Below are 21,444 nucleotides of genomic sequence, written 5' to 3' on the forward strand. Positions count from 1 at the left end.
GGGCAGTAAAAAATAAATTGGACTTCATGGGCCCAAACGATAAGTGTTATACAATTGACACAAATATCAACTGCAGTTCGAATTTTGTGGTGTACATAATAGAATGTAGATGCCATATAAAGTATGTAGGAAGTACTATAAGACCACTGCGTGAGAGGATTGGGGAACACATGAGGGCGGTTAAACAGGGCGACCTCAGGTACCCAATAGCGACACACATTGCATCCTGCCACAAACAAGGACCTCATAAAGATTTTGCGTTCTATGGGATAGAACAAACTCCGAGACACCCTAGGGGAGGCAATAGAGAATTGCAACTGCGTAGAAATGAGGCATCTTGGATCCTCAAACTACGGACAACTGAAGTAGGGATGAATGTGGACCAGGAGATGCATTATTTCTTGGGGAAATAGAATTTCTGAATGCAAACTATGCACATCTACCAGTATCTAAGAGTCGGAAGAGGTGTTGTTTTGGCTGATCCGTCTCTTCTTTTCTAGTATGCTTTGGACACAAGATATGTGTAATAGATTTGAGCCTACCTTATAAAGAAATTGTTATTGCAAAACCTACAAAACGTAAATCATAAGAAAAATAATATTGTAGTATGACAGAATGGAAAAATTGTACAGCAATGTAAGAAAGGTTAAATGATGTATTAGCCATTTACCTTATATGTATGATGTCACCCACACGAAATAGTCACTGAAATTGACCTTGTAACCAGAGGGACTAGTAACATACACATAATGAGATAGTTGAATGACTATTTTAAAAAACCGACTTCACCTCACTCATGAATATCGAATTCCGTGTTGGTTTAGGTCCGGCTTCTATAGGAGAGTTCCTTGCATCAATGCTTGTCGACACATAAGGCTATTCTTTGCATTGCGGACTTGATTGGATGTTAATAAAACATTATTAAGTGGCATCTAAGAGAGATGCTCTATATAGAACCTATCGTTCGTAGAATGCAAAAAAACTTGCTTTTTTGGTCTTGCCCATTTTTTATCCGTGCTTTGAAATCCAGAGACTTAGAATTCTGAGTTTTTTCACTTTATGTTATGTTTTCCGTACTGAATTTTTACTGCCATTGCCCATACAAACATGGCGCATCTTTCGGAATTCCGATACGGTCACGCGACATATGGGGTCACGTGATCGCGGTATTCTGATTAAATCTACAGTACTACCGATATTTGGGTCTGTCGTAGTGAGACTGATATCACCGACATTAGAAACCGCCTATATTTATGCCACCTACTTAATAATCGAATTTACTAATATTACTTTAACCCACCCATACGAAAATAACGCGATACTTGGAACTCTACGTGATTGCGCTACGCGTGGTCACATGATCACGCAAATACGTTTATTTAGAACGGTTACTCGGCAACCCGGCACTCGCACTCGAGGAGACCGGCGTGGGGAGACGTTCGTTACGAGTTAAGGAGTCTACAAACTTTAAGTAAGTAATGAGACAGCAACCGGACAGGACGTGCTTGACACCTTTTAAGCACCAACTTCACATTAGTGAAGTAAAGAATATTTTCTTGATTAAGAAAATTTTGGAATTAGATTAAGTAAACATTGATTTCCTGTTTATTTTAGTGTCTTGATGAAGACGTGAAACCAGGGATTAATGAGGGTTGTGGATTGACAACCCATACAGAGCACTAATTAACTGACTCGCTCTTAAGAAGGATTTGCTCGTGTACCCCACGCCACAGGATTATTGTGGCCTGGAATTATCGCCACAATAGGAGTACGTATTTAGTTTTCCTCTCTTCTGAGTTTGTGGACACTTAATCACTTTATCACCTTATTTATATATTATGTATACTGATATCAGTGTATACATTTTCTTTCTCCTGTTTCCCCTCAGATTACTCTGTTTATAACAGTACAGGTTTGTTCTTTGGATTTCTATGTCTTTCCTAATATTAAATGCATGGTTTTAAGATCGGATTTTAGTGGTTTTGTTTTCCACTCTTGGCTTTTATCATTTTGGACCAGAATGGTGGTCCTGTCCTTGGACTTCTATATGCACTTAGGTTCTTTTTCCTGGGTTAAGGTTGTATGAGACACAGGGAATCTTTCATATAGATTTAATTTCAATCACATACAACCTTCACTATTCACATGTGTGTTTTTCAATCTCTTCCTAACCAAAAGTGAAGGGTATACAATGTTAAATACCCTACCACAACTGTTTCTAGATTCACTTTTGTGTGGTATATGCACAGACACGCTCACAATTAATGTAACAACTCGTTATATAATTGTAAACTATTGCCCCTTAAGCTTTTTACGTTTGTTGAAACTGAAACACCGTACTGTGTGTTTTCTTATTTAGCCGTGAACAAGTCGTGTGTATTAAACTACAGAGACGACGAAACACGTGTTGGCTAAAGAGGCTAAAGAACACCCGAATGGATTAAAAGACAGAAAAACGAAAAGACTTCGCTTGTGTTTTTATGCTATGTATAATATGGGAAATTGACCTTAATCATAAAAAAACGTGTGCTAGGGTGTTTAATGTATGCATTTTTGTTGCTTTTGCCACAAATCCTTTGGGGGAGGCTGGTGGTTCTCCCTCACCTTTTAGCACCGTTCGTAATTAGTAAGTGACAGTGAACACTTGAAGTGTGATTACTTGTGGCGCCTATTCCCTATTACATATACCGCCAAAATCTGTTGAATTTATAGATTAATACAGACAGAAAACATCTATTCTCCTGTCCGTATTTTTTAAATTATGAAATATGTGTTCTTTTGGCGTATTCCCACTACTACATAATTCAAGTTTTTCAACCTGACCTCCGTGCACCGTTGCCTGAAAGCTATTGCTATATAAACTTCACAACTAAAGATAACAATAGTTCTGATAAACTCCAAGACATATGATGTAACAAAACACCAAGAAATAACACAATTTCGAACATAGGCAAATGTCTTTATTGCATAGACAGATTTAATCTGTTCCAATCACAGATCAACATCTTGAGAAGAATTTCATTCTTTTTTTCATTGAATCCACAATATTATTCTTTCATGAAAACCGCCCAATGCATTTCAGGCCCTATTGGCCCCTCTTCAGTGGATTATCTGTAAACAATGTAAATGATACTCTCTTGAAATACAAAGTAATGTGCAGGGTGAGCAGACATGAAAATGTACAAACGTTTAGTTGAGGTGTATACAAAATACTGAAAAGATTCATGTGTTAGAACAAAGATAGAACAAAAGAGCAGATTTAAAAGAAAGAACTAAAACAAAAAATTTTAAAAAAAGCTCTGTGTGTGAAAGAATCCGAAAACCGTCACCCGACTGCAACTGATTACTTATGCCCCGAATCATGCGACAACAAAAAGAACCGCAATACAGACAAATGTGTCCGTGATAGTGTGAGAATGGATCTGGAATCCAGAAAAAAAGAGGTGATACGCTATTGCCAAACAACCAACCGTCGAAATCGAAAAACCAACCTTGAACTTTCTCCACGCAGATTCAAAATGTTAATGATCTCGCATCTGTGGATACATAAACCAAACGGTAGTATCACTAAATATACCAACACCGATTCAGCGGAAAAAACACTGATTCAGCGGTGAAAACAATACGTGCTAGCTGGTTTCTAACCTTCTTAATGCTCCAAACAGCCTGTAATCCAAACTTCATGGCACGCTGGCCCCAACAACTTCGCGGCTGGTAAACGTGTACCTCAGATGCAACGTGTGACGTTAAAAATAGTAGAAAAAACGACGGACTACTGTTGTTGCAAAAAAAAGTATGAGCGCCATCTTGGAAAGGTGAAAGGCACCACTGTGCCAGTAAATGCTTATATCGAGGATAACTAATCCTAAGCGGGGTTGAATGAAAAAACTACGACAACCTGGTACCAAAACTAATATCCAATGCTGACAAACAAAACGCTCTAGATGAACGAAACCCAAGAAGGAAAAAGTTAATAAACCCGAAAGGTGTGAAAAAAGAAAAAAAGAAAGAAAAAAGGGTACTGAAAGAAATACGGTAAATCACTACATGTGTTAAATACACAATATCATTCAAATAAACAAGAAGTATATGTAGTCACAATATCCATCCAAATACACAGTGTGCTGACATAAATGGAAATCTATACAAAAAATCGCCTACACTACTTCTCACTTAGTGTAGGATCACAGAAAACACCCTAAATCTACTTTGTCATTGATCCCTTTTGGTTCTTGGGTGTCAAGTCTCTTTATCCAATAAATCTCCCTTTGTAATAATGTCCTCGTCAGATCCCTACCGGGTGCGGGTTTTACCATCTCTATCACCTGGAATTTCATTTGGGCTATGGTATGCCTAAATTTCATCCAATGTACTGATAAACTGCTTTTCGTGTTGCAATTGCGGATAGTACTCTTCTGTTCTGAAATACGTGTTTTTATTTTTCTCTCCGTTTTGCCTATATACAGTAGTCCACATGGACATTTTATTCCATATTTCAAATTTTGGGAATTACAATCTGCATTATGTTTGACTTTTAGCCTCTCCCCCGTCAGGGGGTGCTCTATGCTGTCATTACATATCACATTTTTGCAGTGTACACAATTATGACATCGCCTTGTACCTTTAAATTAGTAATTGCTTTCTATTGGTTTGGGCTTTAACATTTCTTTCAAATTCCAGGATATTCTATAGGCAAATAAAGGTTTGTTCTTGAAAAGATCTTGAAAATCACTTAAGTTTGCTAAAATTTCCCATCGATGATTGATGATTTTTTTAACCTGTCTAGAGCAGGTGGAACATTTCGATACGACCACCTGTCTATTGGCATTTGATTGACTTTTGTTTCCAAAAGACTGTTTTACGTGATCTATTTTCCATCTTTGAAAATGCTTCGTCCAAAACACTCTCTGGGTAACCCTTCGATATGTATCTCTCTTTTGAAATGGAAATGTTTTTCTGTAAAGTGATGTCATCTGAACAGATCCTTTTAGTTCTTAAAAAACTGTGAATATGGAAGAGAGTATAATTTACATTGTTTACAGTTAACCCCTGAAGAAGGGCCAATGGGGCCTGAAATGCATTGGGCGGTTTTCATGAAAGAATAATATCGTGGATTCAATGAAAAAAAGAATGAAATTCTTCTCAAGATGTTGATCTGTGATTGGAACAGATTAAATTTGTCTATGTAATAAGGACATTTGCCTATGTTCGAAATTGTGTTATTTCTTTGTGTTTTGTTATATCATATGTCTTGGAGTTTATAAGAACTATAGTTAACTTTAGTTGTCAAGTTTATATAGCAATAGCTTTCAGGCAACAGTGCACAGAGGTCAGGTTGAAAAACTTGAATTATGTAGTACATGTTTCATGGCATGTCTACACAGCGTGCCAGTCCCTGTAGCACGCCATATTTTAATTATTTAAAAAAAACTAATAAGTGGGTTTCCCAAAAAATAGGAGTGCTCCTTTATCTCACAAATATTAACTGGATTCCCACTACTGTCACTCATGAGTGCCAGCCCTGTAGCTGTGGAGATTGACTGGTAGGGAAGTTTAAAAAAACAACAATTTTCTAAAGAGCCATAATTAACTGTAGCCATACAGCTGTTTAAGCTGTTCTACAATGTAAATATTTTCACATGACTGCTTTGTACTGTAAACGGTAAACACCCAGTGGGCAGTCAAACGTGAGTATACATTTATCCATAACTAAATATACTCATTGCAGTTACATAATTACACTAATCACAAATAAATTTGTATAAATACCGATACATTTGTCAAAAAATAAATATGGATAAATACAGAAGGAAATGTAAAAGAAAGAAATACCATCAAACCAGGAGCCCTATTTATAATCTCACCTGAAGGTCTGCCTCTCTCGAGGGCATAGGCAGTGGCGTAACAATAGCCAGAGCATCCCCCGTAGTGTGGGGGGCCCCCAAGCTCCAGGCACTGTGCACGGACAGCTGGCCCCAGGCCTGAGAGCTTCTGACTGGGTCCGCCTCATGGACAGGGCTGGACTGGGAACGGAAACCGTCCCTGGCAAACTGCTTGGCCGCCCCCCCCTGGGGTGGGGGGGGTGCAGCCGAGCTGTTTACGAGGGCCGGTTTCAACCGATTTTGTTAAGGGGGCCAATATTGCTGACCCCAGTAACAAAAACAGCCCCCCAGGGGCCCAAAACCGCCCCCCAATAGGGCGGCCCATCGGGGAAACGCCCGGTGCCCGCTACGGCCAGTCTGGCCCTGAGCATGGAGGTGGCCCCCTCCATGTACTTTGCAGGCTGCCCCTTCAAGTTCCGTTATGCCACTTGGCATAGGTTTCTCCTGTTACTCAGAATCGTACGACTCTCTTAAGTTATTATACCATCTCTGTTACAGTCGCTAATCAATCTGGCTTAATAATTCTGAGTGTCTCTATATCTTAGATGTTGCATCCTCAGTAAATTCCTCAGTCAGTGACCTTGCCTCTATTTGAGAGTAATCTAGCAATCTCTCCCATTCGATGTCATTTCTCAGTTTGCCTCAGACCGGCAGATATTAGTACATTTGACCTCTATTCATATTCAAATTCAGCTTCCATTTGATTCAGTCTTCAGACCTCTCTTTACCATCTGATTGTTCATTTGACTTAAAATTGCCCAAACTAACCAGTTCAACCATACCTGAATATGTACTATTGAATGAAGTTGAGAAGATAAGATGTGGATGATCAATCTGCCTCTTTTTATAATGTTGTTTTCTACTTAATGTTTTTTCTGCTATGTGTTAGCGTTTGGAATCCAGCTCAGTCCTACATTTGAACAGATGTTTGTACTTGAGTTCCATTTTTACACCAACCCTGTGTTATGATTGGGCGCTGTAAGCTTTCTGCGTGTTTTCTGTTTTACAGTTCGGAAGACGTAAGAGTGAAACTTTCGAAGTATTCGTGCGCGGCAATAACTAAGAGGCTCACTGCTACGTCATTGAAAAAAAAGTGAGTACTATATGGTTTTACAAATGGCTATGGGGCTTGGGTGAGCCTGCCGCACCTGCGTGTCATGCTGGGGATAAAAAGACTAGAGCAGTGTTTGGGCATTTGGGGTTGAGTGGCAGTCCAACTTTGTGGTGCCTCTCAGAAGCTTGGCCCATTAACACATAAAGATAATTTGGGACATGTGGGAACAGAAGACTGGAAGATTCTCTTGTGGGAGAGCATCCTCCAATGATAAAATGTAATTCCAGTTCTCCTGGTTCTAGATCGGTAGTTTAGGGGGTGGGGCAAAATAAAACTTGTGACTAAACGAAGTTAATGTGGTGAGACAACAGAGTTGTCTACAGTTTTGTAGCAAGTGGAGACATGCGGAGACATCCAATAGCATTAAAAGAAATAGCCTTTACTAGGAAGGAGGGAAGGAGCTACACTGGAAAAATGAGCAAGCATTGACAAAGCCAATGGATCTGGCATTGGCTGCTGACCTCTTGGCTTTGCCAAGGCTCATTTTGTCATGACTTTTGTCATTTATTTTAGTTGGGGGAGCGGCCGGGCTCTCACTTATATAACTGAAAAGACCCTGACAAAAAATTCAGTCTCAAAAAGAAAATATTGCCATAGTGTTACCTGGCCCTCAAGGGAACTCTGTGTGCGGACGTGCTCCTTGTGAAAAAGCAGAATACCATTTCGCACAGCGAACTCAACCAAAGGCTGAAGTGGACTGACCTACTGCTCTATTCTGTAGTGTGTGGAAGAAAATATGAATGACACAACAACAGACCAATGAATACAGAGGGAAGGCTGAAAACTCCTATAAATATGTATATTAGACATGTAATATCTGATAGAGATATCTAGCCGCAGATTCCTTATTTTTTTAATTCTCCCCAGGCGTCAGACTGGATCTGGATGACTTCGACTCCGGTTGTGATGTCAGTTGAGTCATATACGTCCCCTGCAGCGCGCACACGTCTGTTTCTTCTTTTCCGTGCTGCAACATGGAGCTGGAGAAGCGGTTCCTCTGGCCGTTTTTTTCTGGCCAATTTCAACAGTTTTATGCCGTTGGGAACAGTGTACTTTTCACCATGTCGTCGGGCATTAAGCCTATTGAGTCCCATACTCGACAAACGTCGGTTATGGAACTGCATTCTATTTGTATGTGGAATTTGGAAGAACACCACAACTCCGAAGATTGCAGCTCCTGCCAGAGACTGAATGCCGTATGAAGTTGATGGTGGCACATCTGATTCGGTCCTAGGAGACCTTGCGGCCCTGGTCTTCTTATTATGCAGAGGTCATTTCGTGGGACTACTCCATGAGCCGGTGCCATTTTCCAGGAAGCGGTACTTCAGAAACATCAACGGGTAAGTGCGATCGTTTGAAGTCGAGGCACCCCTCAACTTCCCCGCGTGGGGACCCTGTCTCCCACTGCTCCTCCCGCTCGCAGGTTGAGGAGGCCATTTGTTACTCTGCCTCATGTCTCCCCATCTTTCCAGGAGCTGGGGCTTTGATGGCCCAGATAAGGAAGTATTCTAACTCTCTACATCTCATCTTCGGTCCTCCACCTTCCACTGGAGTGCCCACGGGCCCCAAGGAGTTGAGTGGAGCCACACCGGTGGGTTCGTCCTCTATGTCAGTTGGACCATTTGAGTCTTTAGGTTGGCCCCGGTCGGTGTAGGCCATCTCCGCTACTGGGCCAGTGCACAACCCATTAGGGATTCTACCTTCGACGTCCGTTATCAATCAGCCAACTCCCACATGGCAGTGCCGATCGAAGTCTCTCCTCCTATCGACGTTGAATCGTCAACTTCTCGATGTTGATCGGCGTCTGGTGCGGAGTTGGTAGAGCAAACTGGGGGGAGTGTGGCATTTTCACTTCCTTCTCAGGGTGAGAAGGTTCACCTGGTAATGGGTGATGCGAGGGGGGCCTGGGCTTTTTTAGCCCATCTCTGAGATCTCTGAGATTATTCCATCTCTCGTGGAGGAGAGTTGGATATCTGCACCTGGTGAGGCTAGTGGGCTGGAGTCCTCTCCAGCCCCGGAGCTTCTTTCCCCACCTAGGCTTGCTACTAAGGCAAGTTCCTCCTTTAAATGCAAGTTGAGGAGAGTGACGGCAGTGTTGAAGTTGTCACTACTTTACTTGGAGAAATCCACTGACCCTCTAATTGATGTTCTTTACCAAGATCAGTCTGGGGAAGAGCCTGTTCTTCCATACAGTGAAGTCTTGGTCGACATACTGTTAGGAACTTGGGCCAAGCCTGGTTCATGGGTCTCAGCAGACCGCACTAGATCGCGCAGGCATTTGCCTGCTCCAGGAGATACAGCTTGTCTCCTCAGACATCATACCAAGCATAGCCTGGTAGTTCAGTTGGCCACAACCTCTCAAGATATAGATTCTTCACCTAAGACTCCATTAAATAGGGACTCTCGGAGTCAAGATACATGTGGCAAACACATCTTTCCTCCTACTGGTTCTGCATTAAGGTCTACCAACACGTCTTGTGTTCTGGTACATTTTTCCTAAGCTCTGTGGGATACCTCGCAGACTATGTTATCATCGCTTTCGTAAAGCCTCCGTTCTGATGTCGAAATTTTGATTAGAGATGGCCAACGGGCAGCTAAGCTGTTAATCATTTGTGGAATGGATACTACTGATTCAGTAGGCAGGACCATGGCATCTTCAGTGGCGCTCTGGCGTCGTGCATGGTTAAGAACTTCAGGTTTTTCAGAGGCTGTGCAGGTGACTTTAGTAGATATGCCCTTTGATGGCGCCCATCTCTTTGGGGTTCAGGCCGATTCAGCATTGAGACACTTCTGTGATAGGAGAAGTGATACAGAGTCTTAATTACTCTTTCTCTGTTATATGTTCTTCAACTTTGACCTGGTACTTAATTGGTATAAATGATTTTGGATGTTTGTTTTCTCAAAGGGCCTAACTTGTTAGGGCATGGGAAGGTCCTTCTTTTGATTACACCTGGTTGGTGTTTCTGCATGCAGGTGTTATTGTTTCACTAGTGTCTGTAACAGTTTAAGTGGTATAAGGATACCTGAGGTATATTCTTTTTTCCTCTGATAATGGGCTTCTTGTTTAAGACGCCATTTGCAAGTGATTTGTCTTCCGGTTAGGAAGTTCCTTTTCACATGCTTCTTTTGAAGGAGTTTGGTATGCAGGTAGGCATTACTATTGACTCGCAGTATTTATTATAGAGAATATGAAACGCTGAATTTCCCCTTCGGGGTAATTTTGTTCTCTGGCTTCTCCAGCGTTGTCCTTTTCGCTACTTTAGCAGGGTGCAACTTTCATTGAATTCAGGTGGTGCACGGACGGCCTTTGTGTTGGATCATTTTTAGACTATGCTTACTGGTGAGCAGGTCATGCCATCTTTATTATGTGATGTGTTCCTTACCTGCACATAGGAATTTATTCCACAAACGTTTGCCTCTTTTTGCTAGAGACGGTCTGTTGGCAACTCATGGTGTCTGATTAGTATTCTTCAGAATACTTAAAGATTAGGTTTCCTCCGTTTTTAGAGGTTATATTTATTCTTATGTTCAGTTTTGGAACATGGTTGTCCCGTGAGCTCTGCTTCTATGGTTTTCTGAGATGCAGTGTGTGAATATTTACCTTAGAGCTGTTTCCGACCATGTCTTACATGGTTGGAAAGATTTCTGTTTCATCATAAGAGAAGGTTTGCATTTTGATCCTTCTTCACTTTAAGAACATACTGGATATTTCCATACTCCTTGGCTTTGGTACTATAGATAGTCATCCATTTCCTGTCTGGAGGTTGGATGTTCTCGGTCTCCTTGGAGACATTTCTCTTTCTCTTTTAAGCATTTGTTATTTTCTGTACCTTACAGCCCTTTAAGGGATCATAGTATGACTATATGATCTGGTGCTTGGTGTGTTCTTATAGAACTAAATATGCGTATTTGAGTACTTGTCTGCCCTACAGTCAGATTAGATTTAGGCTCATATGCCTTGTGGTCTGTTACTCCAACTGGGTTCCCTTTTGGGGTATTTTCCAGGGGCTTGATTTATTTTATTCATCTTGAACTTCTAGGCCAAGTGTGGTCGTAAGTGCTTGCTGCTGGCCAGGGCTCATCTTCATTTGGGTTTTCTTTAGGTAGTACCAGGCTGTTAAAATGCTTTTGATGGGCAGCATCATCTTAATGCAAAGTCACCCAAGGTGTTTCATTGAGAGTGCGATATCTCTCTTGACATTATATTTTATGGTACTTTGCGACTGATTTTTCAGTTCTGTTTATCCATGTGTGTGTATACTGAGTTTATATGTGTGTTGCATATGTGTTTTCACATGCTGGGATATAGTGCTGCTTTATGTAATAAAAAGGATGTTACACTGTTTTAAAAACGTAATCATTATCGTGAGATGCGATTGCTTCTCTCTTCACTGTAAGTTTTTGGTGAGGATCTATGGTATGAGTGGAATGCGGCTATATAGATCTGGGTACAATTGATCAATATTTATGGCAGATTCATATCGGTTTAATTGCCGTCTGGCACTATGCATTGTGTAAACCTTCGGGTGGTCATTTTGTAAAAAAAAAAAAAAAAGTGGGGGTTCTTTGTTTTAGAGATGGTCTATGACGTTCATCGGTCTTGATACTTGTATTGATCTTCCCGATCTTGCAATGAATGGGTTTATTCCTCTTGGTTTTAAGGGGAATGGGCTTTGGAAGCCATTCATTTTTTGGGATTATCAGGACAGATTTCCTACAGATATTTCTAGCAGATGTTGAGAATGCGGTTTTCATGGTGTTCACTTGCCTTTGCCCTTTTAGTCCAAGGACTCACATACCCTTTGGGGGTTAAATACTATTGTCTAACTATTGCCAGATGTGTTCTGACAGTCTATTATCCTGCTTCCCTAGAGGCATTGGTTTTTCTGTGCCAGCAGGGTTGTTGCTTATTTACATTGTCTGTGGTCATATGGAGAGCCATGCTCTTTTTCGTTTAATTCCTATGTAGACCTGGTCTGTGGTCAATTTTGACCAGCTGATTCTCTTTGAGAGCTTTCATAAGATAAGCTCCCAGACCCTCCTCCGGGTGGGTATAGCTATGGTATTTAATTGAAAAGTTGCGGAATCTGTGTCTAGATGTATCTATCAGATGAACAAGTTACTTACCTTCGGTAACACATTATCTGGTAGATACACAGTCTAGCCGCAGACTCCTTAATGCCATGCCCATTCTCCACTGTCTGCGAATGATTTGCACTGTAAGGGTTAATCCCTTTTCAATATTGGTTTTATATACCAGTGATTCCTGTTTCACGTATTTGTGTAATTCAACAGACCATTTGGTCTTACTACTTAAATCTTGACTTGGTATTCACAATATTGGGACTTTCCTTATGGGTCTTGTCTGGGTATTGTCATACCATTTATTTCCATTTCCTAATTATGTTTTAAAGATACATTGTTCTTTTTTTTTGCACACTGTTTACACAGCCAGTTTTTATAGTGGTTCTGCGTTTTTGCGCAGTAGGTTTCACAGGAGAAATTGACGTCCGCGCACCGGAGGGACCCTTTAGGACTCCACTGACGTCACAACTGGAGTCCCTCTGCGCATCAACCAGCGCACAGAGGTACTGCTAAAAAATTTCAGCTGAAAAATTTCTGACTCCTGGGGAGAATTCAAAAGCTAAGGAATCTGCGGCTAGACTGTGTTTCTAGCTGATAATACTTTACCGAAGGTAACTAACTTATTCTATAGTACATTAAAAAGATCTTGGCAAACACTAGACGTAAAAGCCTGGAGTGAAAAAGAGGGAGCCTCGATTATTATTTTTTTATGTGTTTTGTACTTTCCTCATTTCTCACTTAATTTTTTTCACTTATAGGATTGATGAAAAAATTCTCATGCGTGATGCGGGAGGGATGCTGAAATGCCCCTGGCATGAAGACAAGACAAAGACAAAATACTACAGGTGCCAAGAAACAATTTAAAAAAGCAGAGCAGAGTTCATTGTTGATACCGGAAGTAAAGATATCCAGCTCATTAGTAGTTGATCCTTTATGTACTGTGTTGTATGGTAACAGCAGAGTTACAAAAGGAAGTGAAGTGGCATTAAGCATCAAAGTAGCCTTACGGCAAAGGGCAGATAGAAATGGGAATATGTGGGTACACTGTTTCCACAGTTTTTGGTTTAAAATCACTTTTATTGAAGGCACACTCAGGAGGTATTACAAAACAACACATCATAGACAACAGTATGTGATCCAACACCTTGGAATGCTGTCAGCCACTACCAGTCATACCTGTTGCCATATCTGGTCTCCGAACACGTTGGATGCGTCACCTCACCTACAGGAAATATCTGCATTAAACCTGAGAGGGTGCAGAGAAAAGGCGAGGGACAGGCAAAGGTAATCACATTTTAGCTTTATTCTTTATGACTTCCACTAACACCTCTCAGTTTTAAACAGTGCTTGAAATGGGAAAATAGAAGTGCAGGTACTCTGTACCAGAGTACCTGCTTGTTTCTGCGAAGTGCCGGAACTCTCCAATTAAAAGTATACCATTTCTCTTGAGAAGTGCCGGTACTTTCCCCCTCAAAATAAAAAAGTGCCGGTACTCCGTACCGGACAGTACCGGCCCATTTAAAGCAGTGGTTTTAAACAAGTTCCTCAGGTGTACATAATATCTCTGACTTTATAGTGGGCAATCCAGCCAGGCATTACCACAGCCAGCTAAACTCAAAAGCAGGTGAACCGTGGCTGCTAATCCCCCTGCTGCGCGTATCAGGAGCCTGCTTTTTATTAGCATGAAGAAACTGCTGGGTTGCCGTCAGGCGCGCAACACCCATTGGACTCAAAGGGCTTCAGCCCCCCCCGTCGTGTGTGGCAGCCCGGGATGAGACACCTTCCCGGGCAAAAAAACAGCCGCACCCGAGCACTTCACAGGTCTTTAAAAGACCATTTGCATGTTAATGAGGCCCCGCTGTTGTTTCACCCCTTCTAAGAGCCCCTGCAGCTCCACTCTGCCTATTGCTTAAAGTTCAGCCCCCCCCCGAAATCTTTGCTCAGCCCCCCCCCCCGAAATTTGGCTCTAGTTGCGCCTCTGGTTGCTGTGGGATTCGAGAACAAACCTCCCCCACCCCCACAAACCCAGAGTGACGCATCACATCCCGCTGATAACGACATAACATGTCTTTTGTAATGCCCCGGACGGCCTGCGAGGGCCTCAGCGTTGCAAGGCTCAACTATGGGAAAACATAGATTTAATGTCAAGGCTGGAGGCTAGCATTATGCATACATGTTTATTGCCATCTCCTTGCAGCACTTTAAAGCAAAACAAACGAAACACAAAAATTCCAGAAGTAGAATGTCACTGTAGCCTATGTAACTCTACACAGCAGCCATCTTCCTCCTTTATCTGCTGCTGCTTGACAGATAAGTATTGTGTGGTATGGCTGTAATATTGAAACAGGCCGTATCCATTATGATACTTAATTATTAAAGTATGGATTCATATGGATGGTGTGTATAGAGATATTTTATATTTTACAAATGTTTGGATATTTAAAAGGTATACACGTTGTTTATTTATCACATGGTAAGTATTTAGTGTGTGAAAAACCCAATTTATGGGTTTACTGTGGGGTTTTAAACAAATATTTGAGTGGTGTTTATATTTAAAGAAAGAAGGTTAGGCGTTACCGCGGGGGCTCAAGGGGGGTAACGGTTGTGGTGTGCATTCCTTGCTCTCACACTGTAGGACGCGTGCAGGAAGCGTTTGGTGAGGGGCCTCCATTAGTTCTAAAGACGTAGCCTCGGAGATCATAGTTGCTCTTCAGAGGCTTCCGTAGGTACCACTTGTGACGTCGCCGCACATGTTTGTGTGACGGCGTCACATTGGCGGCCATATTGGGAAAGTGACAATAATATGAACAGCGTCTAATGTAGCCATAAGACACCATTTTAGGTAAGTAATTATGCTGGCAAACTGTCAAAATAGCTGATGAGTACTGCATTTGGCATTTTTGAAAAGAAGGGAGTTTTATTTTAGTAGCGATAACGTGTGAAGTGATAAAAAGCATTTAAAAACAAAGAATGGGGTTCACTTGAGAAATAAATTATTAGTAGGTGTTTGGAAGATTTTGGTGTAAATTTGATAAAATTAGCAAACAAGGTGAGACATCAGGAGGTATTGAGGACACATCTTTGAAGAAGATGGTTCAGAAGGAAGTAAGGGCCTCTGTTAAGAAGTTCTTTGAGACCGTGTTTAGGAGGAAAAGAAATGCAGTGGATACGTCAGGGGATGAGAATTGGCCCTTAGATGAGAACAAAGGAGTTAAGGAGAGTAGGTATGGGAAAAGAAGAATGAAGACAAAAAATGTTGATCATTATGACAGATTGTTGTCATGTGAGATAAGTGAGCCGAGCGCCACAGTTGATGGGGGTGTCCTAAATGGCACAAGAGAAGGTGTCCTTAGCGGCACAAAGGAGAATCAGAGTATTCCTAATGATGATTACATCGATGACCATGGGAACGATGATTACAATGAGTTTGTTCTTGACGACTATGACAATGATGGCTGGGATTTGGACATGGATAACATTGAAAAAGATTGAAAAGAAAGAGGGATTGTTAAGGATCCGCAAGGGGAGGATATGTTTAGTCCAGAAATTATTAGACATCCCAGTAGGGCCGATTGGTGGGTGCTTCCACATGTAGCAGATTTCATTAAGCTATGGGTAAAGAGGCCATTAGAGAAGGAAACTAGGGCTGTGATGAGGGCGGAGTGCTCTTGCCCAGTAGTTGGGGACAAAGCTTGCGCAACTCCCGATTTAGATCCAAACTTCATCAGTTTCTTATTTAAGATGGGGTGTAACCCCAGAAAGGGACTAGAAAGGGCACTGGAACAGTGCCAGGATAGGTAATTGGCTATACTGGGGCCATTAGCCAGAATCCTGGACATGGCTGAGGAAGCAAGAACAAAATCAGTATGGTGGATAATGTATTGTTACACGGATGGTCACAAAGAGCATTTTGTTTTTTGGGAAACATCAAACGGGCTTTAATGACAGAAAGGAGTAAGGCAATATTAATGAAAATAAGCAGTAAATTGGGGGATTTGCAAAAAAAAAAGAACATTCGGAAGACCCTATATTGAATAAGGCGCCCTCCTCCCTGAGGAGAGTGTTTAGGGCCGTGTTTTTGATTGGGCAAGGGGACATTTCCCTGGCTAATCATTTAAAGGTCCCACTACGGATCACAAGGTTGTTCTGCCTTCTGAGGATTTCACTCTGCTACAGGATTGTATCCTCAAAGAGGAAGAACAGGCAGAACGCGCCAGGCCAGAGGAAGGGCATAGTTCACACAAGGAAGTATGAAGACAGATTTTTTTTTTTCCCCAGGAAAGCTAGGGGGGAAGGCTAAGTTTATATGTGAGCAATTGGAATGTATTAACAAAGGATGTATGGGTGTTGCTCACGGTACAGGGATATACAATAGAGTTTGGGGTAGAATCAGAGTTAAAGGAACTAAGACAGATGGTTTTTCAGGAAAACCTTCAAGGTTTGGTAATGACAGAGATGCATGAAATATTTAAAAAGGGGGCTATAGAGAGAGGCCCAGAAGAGGAAAAGACATTTGTGAGTACAATTATTTTGGTCAAAAAGAAGGACCACAGCAGGTAGCCTGTGTTTTTAAATTACAGGCATTTCAAGATGGAAGGTATCCATCTATTAAGGGGCATTTTGCAAATGAACGATTGGTTAGTGAAATTGGATTTAAAAGATACCTATTTTACAATTTCAATGGCGAAGGAGAGTCGCAAATTTCTACAGTTCAGGTGGTTAGGTATCCATTATCAGTTTACGTGCCTTCCTTTTGGGCCGGCGCTCAGCACCTTGGTGTTTTACGAAGGTGATGAGACCGGTTGCGGCGTTTCTCATGGAAAAGGGAGTATTGCTGCTAATGTATTTGGACGATTTTTTAATAATGTCTCAGAGTTAGTAAGAGTTGAGATGGCAACTTCATTTGGAAAAAGTCCTGTTGGAATCTCTGGGATTTTTGATCAACAGAGAGAAGTTGGTGTTAGATCCAAAACAGAGTTTGGAATCTTTAGGTTTCCAGGTGAACACTGTGGAAGCTTCCTTTTAGTTTACCGGAGAAGAAGGTGGTGAAGATAACGATGGAAGTGAGGGGTGTTCTAAAAAGACAGTCTATAACTTTGAGAGCTTTTGCTAGAGTAATTGGATTATTTTAATCCTCAATACAGCTGGGTTTTCCAGGACCATTGCATTACAGGGCCTCGCAGAGATTAAAGGCAGAAAGATTGAGAAAAGGATTGTGGTACGGGGAGCAGACACGACTTTCAGTGGAAGCACGTAAGAAATTGATATGGTGGCTAGACTATCTGGATGCTTGGAATGGCCGTGCAATCTTTGGAGTATGCCCAGATTATGTGTTGGAAACAGAAGCAAGCCTTTTTTGGTTGGGGGACTTGTCTGGGTCAACAGGAGACTTGCGGCAGGTGGTTTTGGCAAGAGAGTTTGGAACATAAATGGATTATAAATGAGAGGAGGGCTTTTTGCTTTACAAAGTTTTGGGAGGGATTTAAAAAACTACAATGTTTTATTAACGATGAACAATGTTTCTGCAGTACGGTATATAAACCGATTAGGGGGAAGCAGGTTGAGTATCTGACTCAGGTTGCTAACCAAATTTTGAGTTATTGTCTAGAGCAGAAAATAGGGTTACAAGCAGAGTATTTTCCAGGTCTGGACAATGCAGTGGCAGATTGGAATTCAATATATCTCAGGGATTCCAGCGATTGGAGGCTGAATGTGCATATCTTCAGAGAATACATCAAATAGGGGGACCCCCTAGAGGTGGATTTGTTTGCATCAAGGCTGACTTATTAGCCTGTTACTACAGTCGGAGATCAAATTCTCAAGCAGGGGAGGTGGATGCTTTTGAACAGGATTGGAAGGTAGTTCTTGGATATGCATTTCTCCCATTTGCAGTGATACAGAGGGTATTGTTGAAGGTCAGGAAGTGGAAATGTCTGATAGTTTTGGTGACTCCTTTTTGGACAGCTCCACCTTGATTTCCAGGGATGTTGGAGTTTGCAGTAGAGGAACCCTTTTTGATCCCAGGTTCAAGGGAAGTACTGTTAGGGCCAGAGGGAGATTTACGTCCTTCAGTCGTGGAAGGAGCTTCGAGCCTTCTTGTTTGGAAGATTTCAGGAGAGGAAATCCGTTTGAAAGAGTTCACAACTAGCTTAGGAGTTACTCAGAGAATCTTGGACACTAGGCAGTAGGAAGTGATATGTTGGTGCATGGAAGAAATAGGTGTGTTAGTGCATGGTGAGGGATTCGCGTCTCACGGAGGCATCTCCCGTAGAGCTTTCCAATTTCTTATCATTGTTGTTTGAAAGAGATTTGAGTTATAGGACTGTAAATTGTTACAGTTCTGCAATAGAAGTGAAATATAGTTTTGTAGGAGGTTGTTCAATAGGAAGAGATCCTTTAATTTGTAGAGTTATGAAAGGGATTAAGATACAAAGACCTCCTTGGTCCAGGCACACATGTCTGACGGATTGTTTGAGAGTTCGTTAGTGAATAAGTATTCATCTTTACGACAGTGGTCTAGTAAGATGGCAACTTTGTTGTACTTAATCTCATTCAGGAGAGTTTCAGATGTAAGAACTTTGGATGTAGGTAATAGATTTAATAATCCGATTACAAGACATACGAAGACTATGAATACTTCTATTTTTTTTACCCAATATTCAATGACTACCCTAAACCTTGTGTGGGGATATGTTTGAAGAAGTATGAAAGAAGAATGGAAGAGTATATAATATAACCAGTATTTGTAAAGCGCACAGCTACCTCAGGCGAGGTGTCCTGGCGCTGGGGGCCGTCGGGAAGATTAAGCGAGCTATTGCCCAGAGTCACATGATGCTGGGCTAACCTGCCACCGACACCTTGGATCGAACTGTGAGCCCCCATGTTCTGGAGTCCGCCGCGTGGCCCCTGCACTGCACCTCTTCCACGTACAGAAGAGACGATGTGAGTCAACTGTTGATTTCTTACGCTAGGCCTTCAAATCCAGTAAGTTGTACAACAATAGCTTGCTGGGTAAGGGGCTGTCTGCTTGAAGCAGGTGTTGATTTACACAAATTTGGTGCGCATTTAGTAAAAGGAGCAATGGCAAGTAAAGTATTTGCACCAGGTGGTCATTTGGAAGAGATTTTGAAGGTAGCTGACTGGTTTAATGCAGATATGTTTGTAAGGTTTTATTTAAAGCCAATGGAACATGTGTCATCTGTGGTGTTGCCACAGCTGTAAAGATGCATAATGCTAGCCTCCGGTCTTGACTTGAAATGTAGATTCTCCAAGTTTGTGAAGAGAGACTCTGAATTTCATTAAAGGCACGGAGGCTAGCATTATCCCTCCCCCTCACACTCCCAGATAGAAGAAAAGAGGAGGAGGACGAAGGGATACTGTGTTATATTTGACAAAAGGATGTGAAATATGTTTTGAATAGATTTTGTAGAACAGTATATGTTTGCCATATGTTGTTTTCTTTCAGATGCGCAATGAGGAAAAAAAAGAAGTTGGGGCGACAGTTTTGATCGTTAGTTTTTGAGATATTTCAAGTTATGGAAACAAAGCAGCTTAAAAGAGGAATATGGCTGCTGTGTAGAGAGTTATATAGGCTACAGTGACATTCTAGTTTGGTTGGTTTTACTTCAAAGTGCTGCAAGAAGCTGCCAATAAAAGATATATGCATAATGCTAGCCTCTGTTTATTTCATGAAATGCATATTCTCTCTTCACAAACTTTAAGAATCTACCTTCTTGATGAGAGCCCTTCTCACATTTCTTTCTCCTGAGATGCAGTGTTGGTGATCAGTTTGCTTTGATTATTGTCTCTAGTCTGAACTAGGCCTGGGCGGAGCTTGTGGAGTTTCACTTTGCATAATTCCACGCAGTTGCTGGAAAACTCTGCCGAATTCCTGCTGAGTTCCACGAGCGGCGGAATTCCACCATTGTCACATGTTTTTCACTGAAGGGGTCGAGTTCAGCCCCTGCTGCACCTCAGGCGCTTCATCCTCGTTCACCAGTGGGTACTATGATCTCCCCTGTGGGTGCCCGGTGTTTGCTTCGTCTAAACTACAGATGGGAGTGACATCGAGCGCCAAATTAACTCTCGGCAGCAGCTATCCATTCCATACATGCCTTTCATGAATCACCAAGAACATGCCACAGAACCGTACAGCACACAGGTAAAAAGTTTCTTACATTGTCGATGAAGGCTGCAAACGTGTTGCTGAGTGCCTGCAGCTCATCCTTCTCCCACTGCTGGTTCACCTACACCGTGTCCATGGATGGCAGGGACGGGTCAATGGAAGGCATGCTGATGGGTGCAGATGGTCCCCCTGAATTGGGGGCAGCAGGGCAGGCTCATGCTGTTGTCTGGGAGAGCCTATTGGTTCAGCAGTGGTGGCAGAACCGGGGGCTTGTGCTTTGGGGGTCCTGCATGGGCATGGTCCTGGGTACAGCTGGTGGTGGTCATGGTGCTGGGGGTGAGGCAGCCAGAACAGGGGCGGCATACGTTGTTCTGTTCAGGGTGGGGAAAGGAGCTGGTCCTCTTGCTGAAGAGACTGCTGCTTCCATAGACTGGTCATTTCATGGTGCTTCTTGTGCTAGCGGGGAGGAGAAAAGAAACAACCCGAAACCAGAAGCGAGTCCCCTTATGCCGATGCGAGCTACCACTGGCATTTTGCCTCTGCACCGTGGTTCGGCGTGCATCCCCGGGTGGACAAGGAGCGTGCATTTGTAGGGGAGGAGAGGTTCAGCACCTAGCTTGTGCTCTCCCCAGAGCTGCCCTTGTCCGCGCAGCCCCCTCACAGCCCTCTAGATCAGCAGCACCAACGGCAAACAAACTTGTCCTGCCAACTAAAAAAAAATGCGGCTGTTCCCGCCAACTTCAGCGGATCCGTGGAGGGTAACTCACAGTGGCGGCTGACCTGGATCGGTGGTGGTGGGAAAGTAAAGGGGAAAAAAACATAGCTCCTTGTCGTCCCTCGTCTCCGGAACAGGAAGGACCCAGGCTTCCAGGTTCCCCTAAACCAATCACAACGCTGCAATGCAGTATTGTAATTGGTCTGAGCGCCGTGGTTCAGTGCTCAGCCAGGCAATGGGAGCCCTGGCATGTTCTCCACCCAAGCTGTAATGCAGCCTGGGTGGAGAACATGCAAAGCATGCATGATTGTCAGGCTGGCCAATCAGTCATTGCGCACTTACAGAGTGCCGACCACTCCTCCCCCCTGCAGAGCAGCCCGCCCCGCAAAGATGCAGCAGCAGGAACAAATAAAATGATGATAACGAGTTATTATCATTTCATTTTTCCTTTATTTCCACTGCGACCTCTGCCTTAGTGGAGGAGCTGCAACTGGTAACTAATCCTAGATGATAGGCTGTAGCG

At 42.5% G+C, this 21,444-nt stretch overlaps 1 protein-coding gene across 1 annotated transcript in view; it reads left to right on the forward strand.

The window, feature by feature from the left end:
- The window catches only part of LOC146782818 (alpha-2,8-sialyltransferase 8E-like), a 134,222-nt gene that overhangs the window by 40,470 nt on the left and 72,308 nt on the right, over positions 1–21,444 (forward strand). Inside the window, exons 2-3 of the mRNA XM_085637903.1 lie at positions 6,892–6,975; positions 12,840–12,926. Coding sequence (XP_085494029.1) covers positions 6,892–6,975; positions 12,840–12,926 — 171 coding nt within the window. The remainder of the gene's footprint in view (positions 1–6,891; positions 6,976–12,839; positions 12,927–21,444) is intronic.

Source organism: Triturus cristatus, chromosome 12 (genome assembly GCF_964204655.1).
Source record: "Triturus cristatus chromosome 12, aTriCri1.1, whole genome shotgun sequence".
NCBI lineage: Eukaryota > Metazoa > Chordata > Amphibia > Caudata > Salamandridae > Triturus > Triturus cristatus.